Source organism: Patiria miniata, unplaced genomic scaffold, assembly GCF_015706575.1.
Source record: "Patiria miniata isolate m_02_andy unplaced genomic scaffold, ASM1570657v1 HiC_scaffold_20, whole genome shotgun sequence".
Lineage (NCBI taxonomy): Eukaryota > Metazoa > Echinodermata > Asteroidea > Valvatida > Asterinidae > Patiria > Patiria miniata.
In genome coordinates this window covers 20346113-20362733 of record NW_024037059.1, presented here as the reverse complement: position 1 = coordinate 20362733, position 16621 = coordinate 20346113, and the positions used below count along the sequence as shown (strand labels likewise).

The window sequence follows — 16621 nt, the reverse complement described above, 5'->3', positions numbered from 1 at the left end:
CTCCGCTTCCCTCTGCAACTGATTAACAATGCAGCAGTTTACATTGAGACAATCGAATAAAGACAACTTGTTCATTGTTGAAAGATGTTTTTCGAGATTTAAATGTGCATGAAACAAAATAGAGGAATGCAACCCACGGTGTAGTTTGGTTCCAAACCTTAATAACGCGAATTAGAGTGAAAGCCCACTGATTTCCTGAATACAAACACCTAACCAGGAAGGAGGAGTTATGCAAATGTGGAGGGCTTATGTGTGGAGGGGGAGGAGTTATGCAAATGAAGGAAGAGGGTGGTAACTCTACTCACCCTCTGTGGCTCATTCTTGGCCAGGCGGCGTAGCGAGTAGATGCCCTGCACGCGCAGATCAACATCCACGGTCTTTGACTTGATGATCTCAGCGATCCTGTCGATGGAGTCGGTCTCGGCGTCTGTCGTCTGCTTCAGGATCAGGCCAGCGTTGCCGATGGCCTTGAGGCACATGCGCTGGTCCTCTGGGGTGCGTGATGGGTCGATACCAGCCAGCAGGTTCTGTTGATGAAATACAAAAAGGCTTAATTCAGATCAGTAACGGGAATCAAACTATCTTCCATTTTCAGTTTGTACTCTGATCCTATAAACAATTTTTTTTAAAGAAGGATCATATATAAGTTTTCTTTCTTCATAAGCAAGTTAAGCTAATCATCTGTGATGCATCAAAATATTTCATTTCTTCTCAATTTCTGCCGGTTTCTGTCTAAAGTTCCCCCATCACTAGTTCCCTACTTGAAGGCTAAGTAATAAGAAGCTCCTTGAATGTGAACCGTTTTGTGCTATTTTTACTTTCAGTTTCAACCCGAAAACTAGAGTTGTCAAAATATTATTTTTCTTGCAATACAAATATTTTGCAAAAAAATAACAGACGCCTAAAATCGAAGGAAAATAGTTATTCTGTCACAAATAAAATACTGGAAGGTAAAAATTAATAACGAGACAATTCGGGTGATTCACAATGCAGTGCGCCACCAAGAGTTTGCCATGGAGAGCCCATTTTCAAAGTTTACGGTCGACAAAACATTGCCCATTTGAATGAATGTCAGTAGACAACTGGAGCTAATTCGTTATAGATTAGGGTATATACGTTCTGACCGTACAAAAAAAAACACAACATTGATAACAAGAAAAGAAAAGGCAAACAGATCCTCGAATCATACGCTTACGAAACTGCTGACCGGAAAAACGAACAATTTCAAATGTCCTGCCCTGCGAATTTGACGACCATCTCCCACAATGCACTGGGAAAATTGAACTCTCGGTGGCATTAAACTCTTGGTGGCGCACTGCATTGTGAATCACCCGAATTGTTCAAAAAGCAATGAAAGTACTTCTTGAATTCAAGAAAATTTACATAACTTTGAGTATTCATGTTTGCGGTAGAAGAACCAGCTCTTACCAGTGAATATTCCTGCTTCTTGACTTCGGAGCAGATCTGGTTGATTTTGCAGGCCTTGTGGACCAGGGAGCCAAAGCTCAGCCAGCAGGTCTTCCTGACTTGCTTGTCAGCATTAATGCCGTTGAGGACGGGGCCCTTGCACAGACGCTGAGAGAGACACACACAGAGACCAAGATTGAAAATGGAATAGGGGGGGGGGGGCTCTGTATTCAATGGAATATAGGGAGAGAGTGGCCTAGTAGTTAAACAGGCCTCAGGTCGACCCACGATTGCTTGCGCCACGACGGAACTGTCGGTATCAAGCAGAAAAATAATGCTCAGGTCACAAAACTGAGAAATCGTATGATTCTCTTGAAAAAGCGGCATTTATATCCCGACGTAAAATAATCGCAACCATGCTCATGTCACCCTCGATGCAACTATCCACCACGATTCCACGGCATAGACAGTCACGTGACTTCTTTACCAATGAGGGAGTAAATATGTGTTTGGCCGGTTCGGCTCGAGCCGTTATCAGCGCGCATTCCCCTGATACGGTCTTAAATGTACTTGCGGTATTCCCATTCGCAAATACCTCTGAGTCAAAAAGTCGACACAAGTAAAAAATTATACATTTGATTTTGTTGAACAGTTTTACTTCATTTTTTTTAAACATCCCTCTAGCTATGTATGGAATATCTTCTCGCGAGTAGGTAAACAATCCCCTTATATGGTGATTAATGCGCACGCGTGGTGGTACTGCGTGATGTTGCGCAGAACGCGCAGAGCGCCAGTGTAGTGTGCTGATTGGCTAAACAATTGAAAAGGATGATCTTGATGCGCACAGGATCATAACGTCGTCATAGAAGTTGACATTTTTCTACTCTTGCAACTGTTGATCTTTTTTAGTGCCGACTAATTCCGATCGTCTTAACATCGTCGCAGTTATACTCAGGTCGCAAAAAATCGGCAACTGAAATGTTCCCGACGGTCGTAGCTCAGGCACAGCTTGATCCTGAAAAGTCAGTCGCCGACTGATCTATGTCGTCGCAAGGTCGACCTGAGGCAGGCTTTAGGGTTCGTGACACATGATCAGAGGGTCAGGGTTCAAATCCAGCTGCTGTCCACTTACTGTGTCCTTGGGCAAGCCACCTCACCCTGAGCAGTGCTTAAAGTTTGGCCCCAGACTTTAAATGATTAACAGTTGATTTGAGATGACTTACCAGGATATTATCCAGCATGTCTTCCGTGGGCTCATTGATCAAGGCGATGGTGCTCAGGATCTGACTGGCTTCCTCTTTGATGAGATTCCTCTTGCCAATCTGGTCGATCAGAATCTCCACGGACTTGTCGTTCTCCACCTGGATGAGCGCATCCAGCAGAATTTGCCTGCCAAACAAAATTAGAAATTCACAGTGACGCAAGGAATGTCCACACTATTGACATACATGGTTTACGCATGTGTATTGGACATAGTAGAGGCAACCAATTTTGAACCTGAAAACTTGATGATTGATCAGCACAGCGCCCCTTAAACGATTACGCAAGGAGCCAACATGAGAACATCTTATAAGAGGAAAGGGCTGCAATGGACAGCAATACATGAGAAGTATCTCAAGGAATGGCCTACTTCTTTTCCTTGACATCCTCCGTGTCGCTGGCAAACTTCTTGCCGAGTCTGTCATAGATGTGGGTGAGCTCCAGGGGGCTGAACTTGTTCAGCGTCTTGACCAAGAGGATGAAACGCTTGGGGGCGTCCTCGGTGATGCGGTCGTCATGGATACTGTCGTAGATCGTCTGAAGGAACAGCTTCACCTGAAACCACATAACAATATTTTGTACATATGATTGGGAAAGACTGGTTGATATGTTATGTTTTTGTTGGGGGGGGGTAGGGGTTGTTTCATTTTTCAATATCATTGTTGGAGTTTTTGGAAATATTTTTATGGCCAGATTTGTGTCATTCAGCGTCAGTTTCTACCTGGTCCTTGTAACTATCATCCCCGGTTTAAATGGTGAGCAATTGTTAGAAATCTGCCTGGATATCGCAAACTCTCTCAGAACATCTCCTGATACAATTCCTTATAAATTATAAAATGTATCTTTGTTGTTGTAGATGGGTTTTCAAGCATTAAGTTGAAGGGAACGCCATCACACTCTAAATTTGCCTTTGAAATTTTTTATTTATAAGAATTTTCCCCAAAAGAGTGATGCTGGACTTAGATACTTGACATTGTTGGGTTTTAACCCTAACTACCTCCAGAGAAACTTCTGCAAATAATGTTTTTTTTTTAATTTTCAAGAATCCTTGAAATACTGTGAAGTACTGTATTTTGACTTCAATCCAGGATCAAGACCCATGTAAATGAATAATGACAAAGCTATCACTGGCATAACCTCATTAAAAATGTGAGAGGATCTATTGCATATTTCCTGCAACTTTTGACATTGATTTGAACTTTTGAGGGGAAAAAACGATACCTTATGGCGGATCTGGCTCATGTGGGGTCCGTCTTCGGCCGTCAGCTCACGGTCCTCCTCAGCGTCGTGCTGGTGCTTGGTCCAATCCTGGAAGACGAAGCGAAGGTCCTCGGGCTGTTGCTTGGGGTTCGTCACGTCGGGGATGAGTTGGTCCTCGGGTGTCTCGCGTGTGTTCTTCAGGATGAAGGTTTGGCTGCACAGGTAAAAAACAGAATACTTGTCAGTTGTCACAACGTTACAAGTGTTTAGTTGCACCTAGCGTTGGGGTCTATACCCTTCAATAATAATAATAATAATAATAATTTGGGAGGCTAATCATCCTTACTCGCAGCTGGTATGCTGAATTGCGAAGGACGTGGCTACAACGTGGTCGGGCCGCTGGCACGTAAAGGCGCCTATGGCTACCGGCCACATCGACCCATATATGACCACGGAGCACAGCCTGAGATCGAAAGTGTTTGATTTTTCCGGAGGGAGGAAAACCGGAGGGGCCGGAGAAAACCCACGTGGCACAGGAGAGAACCAAGGCACAACTCTACTCACATGCGATCCGCGGCCAGGATTCGAACCGTGGACACCTTGGTGAGAGGCGAGCGCTTTACGCACAAGCCACCCATGCCACCCATATGAGAACTCATACAAATACTCGTGTAATGGAACATCAGGTTATGATTTATAAGTGTAAGTTGTACAGTGGTCCTAAGACTGCAAACAGCCAGGCTGGCTAGACGCAAGATAAGGATTTCATTTATTAACAAACATGTGGTTCTTGTCAGAGGGGCTGGGGTTTGGCTATGATTTCCGGGGTCAATATTTCAACTCTGGTTAAAGGGGCTCTCACCACTTTATACGGCTATATCTTAAAGACGAACTTTTGAAATATTAATTTTTTTGACCAACAAATATTGTAGTAGTTTAAAAATGAAGCAAAACGGACTACTCTTTTTAGTACGTTGCCTGCGCAGGGGGAATAATTATGTACAACATGAATAAACAAAGACACTCAATGCTTTTAATAAATTTTTTTTAAAAAAACACCAGTTCGGTTGCTGCAATCTTAATGCAGAATTTAAAAATATCATTCATTGGGGATTTTTAATTTTTAACAGTCCTATCTTCAAGTTTAGGGAGGTTTCTGTCATTAATTTGTTGGTATTTTTCCGAGTAACTGCAAACGATCTAGCTTTAATCAATAGCATACTTGACGAATGTGACCGCCCGTCCACCCTTCTGTCCAAACGGCTGGAAGATGTGTTTGCCCTCGGCCACCACGGCGTCGATCATAAACTTGGTGTGGTCCTTCAGACTGATGCTGTAACGCACCTACAAGAGCACATTCAGAATTGTCTTAGAAATGGTTGTCAACAAAGAGGTCTATTTTGGGTTATTTGACTAAAAACATAACAACTTGTGTTTTTGTCAATTTCAAGTACATTACAAAACCGAAACAAAAGTAGGTTTTCTAGCTAGCCCTCCTACTGTTTGATCAGTCACAGACAGTCAAAAATTCAATCCACTTCCCCCCCCCTCCATACCAATAAGACTAATCATTAACAGCCAGATCATATTTCTTGAAGGCACTGTGATCTAGTCCCATTCCATCAACAGACAAAAGCAAGTAACTTGTAGGTACAGCCGGCTTATCGATCTCCTACAATCAAAGCATAGCTACATCAAGTTACCTAAACAGTCACAGCCAGTCAATCCTGCTTTATCTAGGCAGGGAGTACTCAACTGTTAAAAAAAAAGTAACTCAATTGATTTTGACTGATGGGATGAGTTCGTTGAATTTAGCACACTGAGAAGGAGGGCTATAACTAGGCTAGAACTTAATAATAATATGGGTTTTCCCGCCTATTTTAAAACATTTTTTATTCCGATTCACTAACTCTAACATTCAACTTCGTCCAAAAAAAAATTGCACATGCTTTTAAGAAAACCAATTTAGTCATTTACCATTCAATTTTAAAGTTTGGTCACCCTTTTTAGTCATCGGTCGAGAATATTCGTCATTGCAGATCAAATTCGTCTAAGCTATTGCGGAATGGCAGCATTCGGAGATCAAATTCGTCTTATATAAATCAAATAGACGAATTTCATTCCTGAATAACACGATTCGGCGTTGACGAGATGAAATCGAATACACCGGGTCAAAAACATGTGCTCATTTTTTGAATCTGTTTGGACTAAGTTTGAAATTGTCTGACAAAAGATGATATTAAACATTGGACGTGCACCAAATCGATGTTGATCCACGAATTTAAATATTAGAAATGGTGAATTCGAATGATAAACGTTTTAAAATAGCCGGAAAAACCTATATAAATAAGCCCCGTACCTGGCTGAGGCATTTCATCAGATCCTCCTTCTTCTCAGTGGGCTGGCTGAAGGGCTCTGGGATCGGTTCATTTGTCAGAGGCTGCTGGGTATCCTCCTGCTGCTCCTTCTGGCACCGCTCGCACTTCTTGCCAGCCAGGATGGAAAGCTTGGAGCGCTGGGTGCGCTGTTGGCACTCAATGAGGTCACGGGTCTTGGTGATGTTCAGGACAAAGCGCTTGGCTGTTTACACAAGAATTGAATAGTTTTTTAAAAAGGTTAAAGGGAATGTACAACATTTGCTTTTGCTGCAATTTTCAGAAATAAATGGGTTTGGAGGATTAGTATGTTATAGCAATATTGTTAAAATGGCTTGTTTCACGTTTTGGGCTTGTAGATGTTGGAAAAACCAAGAAAACCAATCCTGTTCTTGTAGTCTGGTTCCCCGACCCCACTTAAGATGAAACGGAGCAATTTATAGACTTTTGGGAATTGTAAAGTCAGAGAATCAGTCTAGCAGGCTTGTACCCCTTCTAAGGTGTGCAATCAATTGCAAAGAAAACAATGAATAACTAATTATGAAAAATTAGAAGCAGGTTTTGAAAAAAGCCAGTTTTTTTCCAACGCTGGTCGGCCGACCAGCGTTGGAAAAATACAATTTTTCTTGAGAATGATAGCACACCAGGAGCCATGATTTCACAGGATGCTTTAGACTGTCAGTCCCTAACAATCCAGTAAGGTATTTCATGATAATTTGATCATTTCGTTTTGTGATGTTTGCAAATGTTGTATCTTCCCTTTAAGTGGAATAAGTCAGAAAATCAGACTTGCAAATTAAATGTGTTTAATTACATGAGTGCAGGCTGACACTCACAATTCAATCACCAGTGTTATAGGTTTGAGGGCCAGGGGTGGGGCTTTTGCTCCTCAGTTTAAATACAATTCATAAATACCTAAGACAGTTTACCCATTCCTATTGGTCGAGAGCCCGTCATGTGGCCGGTTTTAAATGAATGATAAAGACATTGCTGGCTGGTCTTAACAACTTTGTCCAGTGTCACATGAACTTTTGACTCCTATGAAATCCAGTGCCAGCACCGTTTTATTGGTTGAACGTTCACAATCCTCACGTAGGTATGTGCAATACTACCAGTGAGTCAGTATTTCATTGTCCTAAATTCACACTACACCGGTACATCTGCGTTGTGTGCCACATCATGCAGTACGCGCTCCATATAAGGAGTTGTTTACCAGAGGGCCTTACCATTGTATAGCTAGAGGGGTGTTTTGTTGATCAAAATCATTGAAAATTTATAATTTTTGACTTGTTTTGACTTTTGGACCGAAAAGTTTTGATTTTTTGACCGAAAAGGTATTTATGAATAGGAACAAATATGTGCTTGGTCGATATTAAACACTAAGGGCAAGTTCGCACAAGAACTATTGTTGACCATTGGTTGACCATAGTTTGACTAAAGTTAGCTCGAACTCTGTCTAGTCGACAGTGGTTGACTACGCTAGTCGACTATTTGGAACCAACCTACTGGGGCTGGTTGCATCCCTGATAACCAATAGCCCCGCACATTCATAACGTACAGCTGGGAGCCAGAATCCAAAAGTTTTGCGATGGCATTTTGACCAGCGTTTGACTAGAGACGTTCGCACGTTGCTATCAGTGCGCAGGCGTAAGGTACGTCACAAATCAACCACTAGTCGACTAACGGTCCTTGCCCGAACGTGGCCTATGTTTAAGACCGGTTGCAGTCTGGATGCTGTTTGGTGACTTACGCTGCACTTGTTTGTCGATGATGTTGGACACGGGCTTAGAAACCTTGACGTTGTAAACCGACTCGCAGTTACCAGCGATGCCTCTCTGAAAACCAAACAAGCAAACTAATTAGGCAATTGTTATGCAGACTTCTGGTACTGGAGTTAAAGCGTTTGCCTTCAAGCAACCCCGTTTCAACTTCACATTCAATTTTTCGCATATTGTTGTCCAATATTTAGTCAATCATGCAGCCTTGTTTAGTTTCAACTCACCTCCATCACACGGTAGTGTTCCTTCTGGCGAATAATGTTGCTCTGTAATGAAAACAAAAGATAAATGAAACAGTTTTCAAATTATTAGACAAACCAAATGTGCTTTTATAAATTAAACACTTTGTTCCTTCATATTGATAGATTTATTGCACAATTGATCTATCAACCAATCGGCCTATTGATTCAATTTATTAAGTGATTCATCGAATGCTGATTGACAAACCAATCAATCAATCAACCAATCTGTCAATCTTTGGATCAATTTATCAATTGATCAGTTAATAGATTGATCAATCTCTCAATCGATCTATCAGTCAATCTCTCAATCGATCTATCAGTCAATCTCTTGATCGATCTATCAGTCTATTGATCAATTTATTAATTGATTCACCGAATGCTGATTGACAAACCAATTGATCTATCAACCAATCTATCAGTCTTTGGAACCATTTATCAATTATTCAGTCAATAGATTGATCAATCTCTCAATTGATCTATCAGTCAATATCTTGATCAATCTATCAGTCTATTGATCAATTTATTAATTGATTCATCAAATGCTGATTGACAAACCAATCAATCGATCAATCAATCTATCAGCCTTTGGATCAATTTATCAATAGATCAGTCAATAGATTGATCAATCTCTCAATCGATACATCAGTCAATCTCTGGATCAATCTGTCAGTCTATTGATCAAATTTATCAATTGATTCAATTGCTGATTGACAATCCTATTGATCTATCAATCAGTCTATCAAAATAAGTCTAGGTAGCTTTTCTCACAGGCTCATCAGTGCTCTACGATAACGGTTTGATCGATTACCAATTCACCTAATTTGACAATTAACAATGGTTATCAATCAATTTAAATAAGTTAACAATCAATAAATCCAATAAACTGATCAATAATCTGAAGTTACTTACAGGCTGCGTGCTCCTTCGGAGCAATTTATCAATAGATCAGTCACTAGATTGATCAATCTTTCAATCGATCTATCAGTCAATCTCTCAATCGATCCATCAGTCAATCTATCAGTCAATCTCTTGATCAATCTATCAGTCTATTGATCAATTTATTAATTGATTCATTGAATGCTCATTGACAAACCAATCAATCGATCAACCAATCGGTCAGTCTTTGGATCAATTTATCAATTGATCAGTCAATAGATTGATCAATCTCTCAATCGATCCATCAGTCAATCTCTTGATCAAATCTATCAGTCTATTGATCAAATTGATCTATTGATTCGCTTGCTGATTGACAAACCAATTAATCTATCAATCAATCTATCAGTCTTTGGAACCATTTATCAATTATTCAGTCAACAGATTGATCAATCTCTCAATCAATCCATCAGTCAATCTCTTGATCAAATCTATCAGTCTATTGATCAGATTTATCAATTGATTTGATTGCTGATTGATAAACAAATCAATCTATCAATCAGTCTATAAAAATAAGTCTAGGTAGCTTTTCACAGGCTAAGTGCTCTATGATAACGGTTTGATCGATTACCAATTCACCCAATTTGACAATCAACAATGGTTATCAATCAATTAAATTCGATTATCAATCAATGATCTAACAAATCGATCAATAATCGAAAGCTACTTACAGGCTGTGTGCTCTGTGAGTCTGGTTCATTCAAGTCATCAGTGCCGCGGATGTTGACCAGCATCAGTTCCAAGATTGCCTTCTTGACGTTAGCAGACCACACCGGCTCATCTTGAGATGTCACAATGTGGGAGACCTAACATTTCGTATAACACAAATGTCATTATTAGTTTTTAAAACAAAAGTCACTTATTCTATAAAAATTTCACAATCAAATTTAGAGATTTGAAAATACAAAAATAAAAACCTTCTCGATAGATAGAGGCCAAGACTGGTTCCTTCAGATGCCAGAATGTGAGAAACCTAACTTTTAAAGAATTCAGTATTGTATTCGGAACAAAACTTAGATTACATTTTTTTTTTTTTTGAGTTAAAATATTTAGTGGGACTGAATATAACCCCAAAATCTTGAGACCAACAAAATGAACAGACTGTATTAACAAAACCTTTAACAACATAAATGTCTGGCCAGAAGTCTTATTAGTTCTGTTCTGAACAACACCTGCCTAAGGGCTTAGTAGGGTGGGGGTTTTTTTTCAGAAGAAGAAACTTACTTTTGTGGAATTTTCCAGATTCTTTCATTTGCAATACAGCAACAAATTAACACAGAAATGTACAATGTTAAGGCAGAAATTCTGTGCTTGCCGGACTATTTGCATGCACACAAGCCAAGTGTAAATCTTCGCTTTGATTTTCTGTGAAAAATGTTCTTCTTTTTTTCCTCTATAGAACTTTTTGAAACTGTTAGCAGTGATTACTTGCTTGTCATAAGCAGTCCTGACATTTGGCCCTTTCCACTGGTTCGACTCTTCGGCTTTGAGCTTCAATCTACCCACGTTGCTATCAATGTACATGTACAATGTATATGACATTTTCTACTATTTAGTGGCAATTCTTACAGTATGCAGTACCAAGCTATCCCGTTCAGTTCACTATACCAACTGTCAGGCCTGTACGCTGGGGGATTTGGGGGCCCCCGCTCGGTGACGAATTACGCTCAGAAATTTAACAAAGTGATAAACTTTTTCTCAAAAAATCAGGTGAAAGTGGCCAAGAAATGCCTCAGACTGTACCACAGAACACCTAAAATCCAAAAATTTCCTGGGTTCTTTAGTGAGCCCAGGACCCCACGCCGTAAGGCTCCGCACTCGCATATAAAAAGTTCGACTTGGGGGTTTGACGAACCCCCAAGACTCGGATCAGGGAACGGGCCTGGAGCCCTGGACTGTGTTGATTTGACCCACCTTTCCATCCACGTATCTGAACTCAATGGTTTTGACCAGCTGGTGCAGGATGGGTTGTTCAATCTCTGGCTGCAGACGCTGGAGTTTGTCCTGGCTCTGCTGCTTGGCCGGGTTCTCTGTCTCTGTCTGAAGCTTGGACAATTCCACTTCCTCCAACTGCAGGAATGGTCAAAAATAATGGTTGGATGTTGATTGATTGAAAAACAACACAAAATTCTGCACAGGATAGAAGAGGCGTTGGTTTAGTTCAGGGAAGGGGCATATCTTACAATCTTACAAATCTTTATTTTTTGGACCAACCTTAAACATACACATAGTACTGTGTTTTTTTCTGTAAATATTTGATGAAAGATATGAAATGGGAAATGGTATTTTTCCTTCATCAGAGAATTTTAAACCATGACCTTTTCACAGTAACATATTGAAACACTGGCAAGCTTTTGGTATTCAAGAGCATTTGTTTTTCACATTTTCACTCTGTTTATTTTTGTTTTTATAATTTTTGTTTGTGTATGTTGGATTTTGGGTGCCATGTTTTTTTTTTAGGGGGGGCAGGATTTTTTTTTTTTTTTAGTTTTTGTTGGCGTGTTTGTTTGTTTGTGTGGGGTTTGGGGGTATGTTGTTTGCTTTATTGTCTTCTGCTTAATGTTTTTAGTTTTTTTCTGGAAAGAATGTTGCAACCTGACACTACTGCAGCAGTTGTGTACAAAGTCTATGGAGAGTAAAGAAAATTTTAAGTATATCTTAACAAAATTGGAAATGTTTCTCAGTCCCAGATTCATATCTTATCATAATTTTTGCAACTGCTGACCTTCATTGAGATGATATATGATGAAAAAAGCAGCATCAGGTTTACAAAATTCTTTCCTTTTTTCTGTTTTGTTCTTTTTTTTTTAGGGTAGGTGGTTGGGATGGGAGTGAATGGTGGGGGTTCCCATGAAAAGGAGCGAATAGTAGAAAACCATCCATGAAAAAAAATAAAACTTAGGCCAAAAAAAAAAAATATTCGGTCTCTGGTAAGACCAAAGTTCCGGAATTGACGCGGCTTTTTTTTTTTTTATTTGGCTTCTTCTTTTTTTTTCTTCAAGCTTGGATTGTACAGACAAGGTGGGGTACTATTTTGCTACTTGGTGTCCTCGTGTACATTGGTGTCCTCCATAATTTGCCTTGGTGCTCCCGATCATTTGCCTTGGTGCAATTTCCCATTCCTTGGTGCTCTTTGGTAAAAACAATTGAGGAGGTGCGGCAATAGAGGGCGCTGTTGGAGCTACCACGGAACATTTTGGAAAAAAAAAGATTGACGCGCATGATTAAAATCGACGCGCACGCTGACCAGAGACCGAATTATTATTTTTTTTTGGCCTTAAAAGTACTTTACCTCCAGTAGACATTTGTTGTCATCCCTCATCTGGATGCGCGTGTCGGCAACAATCTTGATGCCTGCCACTTCTTTACTGACCCCCGGGATCCCGCTGAGTACCTGACCTTCATACCGGTACAAGTACTCACGCCCAGCCGCAAAGTACCCTAAGAAAACAATAAAAATAACAGAACAATAGTGAAAATTCATAGAAAATGATATGAAAAGTTTGTAGTTTGTACAAGTCCCAATGTTTGCCACCAATGTAATTAAACATTAGTAAAAGTAGAAGGCCTCCAACTTACATACAACTTTACAAGCTAAATGTAACTTTAACCCTTCAAAATGGTAGGGCCTAATCGTGTAGTAAGTTCCGTTCATACGTGTAAATCAAAACTCTGTGCTCTCTTCCCACACAATTAAGCCTAGCTGATTAGTGATAATGATATTCAACATGTATTCTTAGCGAACTACCCGATGATTCCAAACACATAAAGCGGAATGATTTCCATATCTGGCCATCACTTGTCACCCTGTGCACAAACCCTATGAGACTGGTCTGAAAATTTCTTAGTGTTTTCTCAGTTAAATACTCTGATGGCTGATTCTAGTGATAGGTCAATGAAGAGAAAAATTAGTGATTTGGCACGGAGTTTAACGTTAGTCCACGGAGTGCATCATGTCGAAGAAAACGTCAAACGTACCAGGAGAAATACTGAAGATCCAACCTTTGTTTCCTTTCTTTTCATCGACCCAGACGGTGAGAAAGTTTGGCCCAATTTTGAGCTTTGCAAGACTGATGTGTGTATGTGTCTGTCCAGAATTCGGAAGCAGACGACTTGTTTCGACGTGTTTGGTTCCCAGTATAGCCATCGTATATTTATCATCTGGGAATAGCATAAGCATCCGACTATCCATAAGACGTGCATAGCGCCCTCATGGGGCATTATATTAACAAGACCTTGGCCCCAATTCAAAGCTTCCCCATTATAAAGATTGTTTTGTCAAGTGAATAATGTAAACATCACTTACCTTCCTGGGTAGGAACAGCGGCATCTGAGTTGAAGAAAAAAAACATAAAAAGGGGAAAAGTTAATTCAAAAGTCAAATAATATTACCTGATCATTATACGAATCGCGTCGGTCGGTCTTCAAATAGCCGCCCCCAGACATAGCCCAGCCCTCATATTTGTATTTGTTTGGGATTATTCTTTCTGTTTACAGAGACTTTGCAAACCTGTTACCAAACGATTGTTATCATCTTGGATTAAGTTGTTTCCACGAATGCTTATCAAGTATAATACAATAGTCCAACCGGCAAGCTTGTCGCTAGCCAGGTGCATGACGGCTTGTGTTCTTAGGCAAGACACTTTAACACAATGAAATAATCCTTGCTCGGCAAGAGCTAACTGCGATATATTTGATAAATTTCAGGGAAAACTACAAATATGCCTACAGGGCAGGAGGTAACCTCAAATTGGAAAAAAATAATGGCAACGGCCTACCATGTCAGTTACTCGGAGAGGAAGCCCCGCCCCTTTTAATTGAGACTTTAGGTAACGGGAAAATATTTGCCTCTTTGATCAGCTTTGTATATGGAATATCATCTTGCACAGCAAGGGTCTATGATATGCGAGCAGATTCGGCGATTAATTATGCAAAACAAGACTGCGTCTTGACCTCGAGATTCTGACCATTCAGCGGGCACCTTCTTTTTCGGGTCTTTCGTAACCCTTTTTTTTTTTTTTTTTTTTTTTTTTTTTTTTACAAAAGCATGGCATCCAAATTGACCAATCAACAGCTTAGTCCACATTTCTGATCGAAATGACGTCAGTGTTTCAAAAGTCGACTCCGATTGGCTGGCGCGTAATTGTGCAGGTTAGGATCAGACGTTCGACCGTGGCTCTGTGCGCACACACGTGAATATCTGATCATAAGACTACTTTTTGCCGAGCGCTCTTAATGACAGTATTTGTTTGCTTTGATCGGGGTCGTCCCAAGTCACCACAATCTTTGGTAAATACAAGAGTTTCGAGAACAAATATCAAGCATTTCAAGGACGACATGGTACGACAGAGGGGGCCGAAGTTTAAAGATAAATAATTGATAATTAGGGTGACTGTCCGATATTTGGTTTTAGTTTTGCAACGCACCCCTTCATGAACTACGAAAAGAAGTTTGCGAAACCCTTTGTATGCAAATGAAGTGTTTTCTGTGTAGTCTTCTTTATTTGAAGAAAAAAGTTTCGTGGCGTAAGTAGGCCTACTTGCACGGCTGAAATATTGCATAAAATACCGTTACATAAAGTATAAATGGCAACCACATAATGTGTTGCTGCACATTAGATTAATATTTGTTTAGGATATCTAATCTTAAATCTTCTAGTCTATTAAAACATTGAAAACCATAATTTCAAACGTCAATTTTTCATTCGTTGTGAGTTTCGTAATTATTATTATTTTTTTTCGAAGACTGACACTTCTAGGATAATATCTTTTCACCTATATGAAATCTTTTTGTTCCCCTTCAGATTCGCAGCATACATGCCATAATACATGAAGATCAAATCTTATAAAATAATGGGCTGGCAAATTCACAAACATTTTTAGTGGAAGAAATGGGGTGCTAATTATAACACTCCAACATCGTTGCAGGTATAGCTTAGCCTGTTCTTTGCTATTTAAATTCATTAACAATGAAAGCACAAAATGTTTGATCATGCATATCCAAGCGATACAAACATATACATTAACTTTATTTAGGACAACATTTCAGCTTGGTTGCATTTGTGAGAGAGTCTGCTGTTGCAACCAAGCTGAAATTTTGTCTTAACTAAAATTAAATATTCAAGAGCACACACTATACAGAACAGTAAAAGCTTCTGAAAGAAGAGTGTTCAAAGAAGAGTGTTCAAAGAAGAGTGTTCATCTGCAAATATGTATCATTCTTAATTATTTGTTAATTTTTATGCTACTACAAACGTATACATCAAAAATTTAAAGAAAATATAATATTGCCGATATCCGCTTCTAAAATGAATACAGTATACTTACGCGCAAAAGCGACTCCAACCAACAGCAACAACAGTTGCCTCATGATTGCGTCAAAGTAAAGCAAAACTTGGGAAAGACTCAGATAAGTAGCAATTCAGAGGCAGATTTGGTATGCCGAAAACTTGGAAAGTACCAAACTTATATACTCGCCCCAACAATAGACCAGGCCACTACTGTATGCAAATCAGCATTAAAACATGGTCAGCGATTGGCTGCCGAGTCTAAACAATTGACGAATAAAATATCGGGGTCGCGTGCGTGAAGGCTTTCATGCGGGTAAACAACTCCAAAGCGCCTGCGCGTTGCTTGTCCACTCGCAATAATAATCACCCCATATAATTTTATGATCATATCTTTTGAGTGAGCACGGATCAAAGTTTAGTAAACAAACTCTCGCGAAGTTTGGCTAATAACAGAGTTATAGATTGAACCAGCTGAAAATATCAGTCACGTTTTTAGGGGGCAAAAAACACCAAGCCCCCATTGTATGCAAATTTTCCATTTGACAGCTAAAAGAAAAGCCAGTTTCTCTTGATTAATGTTTGCGATTCAACACTGGATGGGGGATCTTGAATTTGAGCGATTCCTCAAAAACTGGCAGGTGCTGAAGGTTAATGGAAGTAATGACGCAATGCAAATATAAAACTGATTTGTTGGCGGAAAAAAATCAGCAAATTCACGATTGCGTAAGAATTTTGAAAGGTGGTAGTTTCCCAGGGGCTTGTATCGGGAAGGGGGGGGGGGCTTGGGTGGTTTAGGTGGCTGTGTGGATCCCCTTAATGGCCTTCCCTCAAGCGATCGATGGTCAAAACGTAGGGCAATGAAGCAAAAATACATCTTATCTCAACCTCTCCAAGAAATAGCAATGGCATCGTTTAAGCTCCTGCTTCGATTTCACCTGGTATACAGTGATGTGATGTGAAGCCTGGAGATCGAGAGGTCCCAATATTCATAGATGAAGGAATATCAGGCCGGGTAGCCGTTCTCGTTTTCTGAAGAGGCACCATTATATACATCCTACGGTTTCATTCAGAAACTTTTGTTTCACTTCTAGTTCTACATAATTTAAAGTTGAGCCAGGGATCGCACTAGCCTCGCCC

The 16621-nt window shown here is 40.0% G+C and overlaps 1 protein-coding gene across 1 annotated transcript in view; it reads right to left on the bottom strand.

Moving 5' to 3' along the window:
• The window catches only part of LOC119728158 (vitellogenin-5-like), a 36337-nt gene extending 20688 nt beyond the window's left edge, over positions 1-15649 (bottom strand). The window contains exons 1-14 of the mRNA XM_038200237.1: positions 15522-15649; positions 13502-13525; positions 12488-12636; positions 11110-11265; positions 9867-10001; positions 8245-8286; positions 7993-8077; positions 6227-6447; positions 5090-5211; positions 3889-4081; positions 3038-3222; positions 2631-2796; positions 1429-1575; positions 306-527 (exon numbers count right to left, since the gene is read on the bottom strand). Coding sequence (XP_038056165.1) covers positions 306-527; positions 1429-1575; positions 2631-2796; positions 3038-3222; positions 3889-4081; positions 5090-5211; positions 6227-6447; positions 7993-8077; positions 8245-8286; positions 9867-10001; positions 11110-11265; positions 12488-12636; positions 13502-13525; positions 15522-15564 — 1890 coding nt within the window. The 5' untranslated portion in view covers positions 15565-15649. The remainder of the gene's footprint in view (positions 1-305; positions 528-1428; positions 1576-2630; positions 2797-3037; positions 3223-3888; positions 4082-5089; positions 5212-6226; positions 6448-7992; positions 8078-8244; positions 8287-9866; positions 10002-11109; positions 11266-12487; positions 12637-13501; positions 13526-15521) is intronic.
• Positions 15650-16621: the final 972 nt, after the last annotated feature.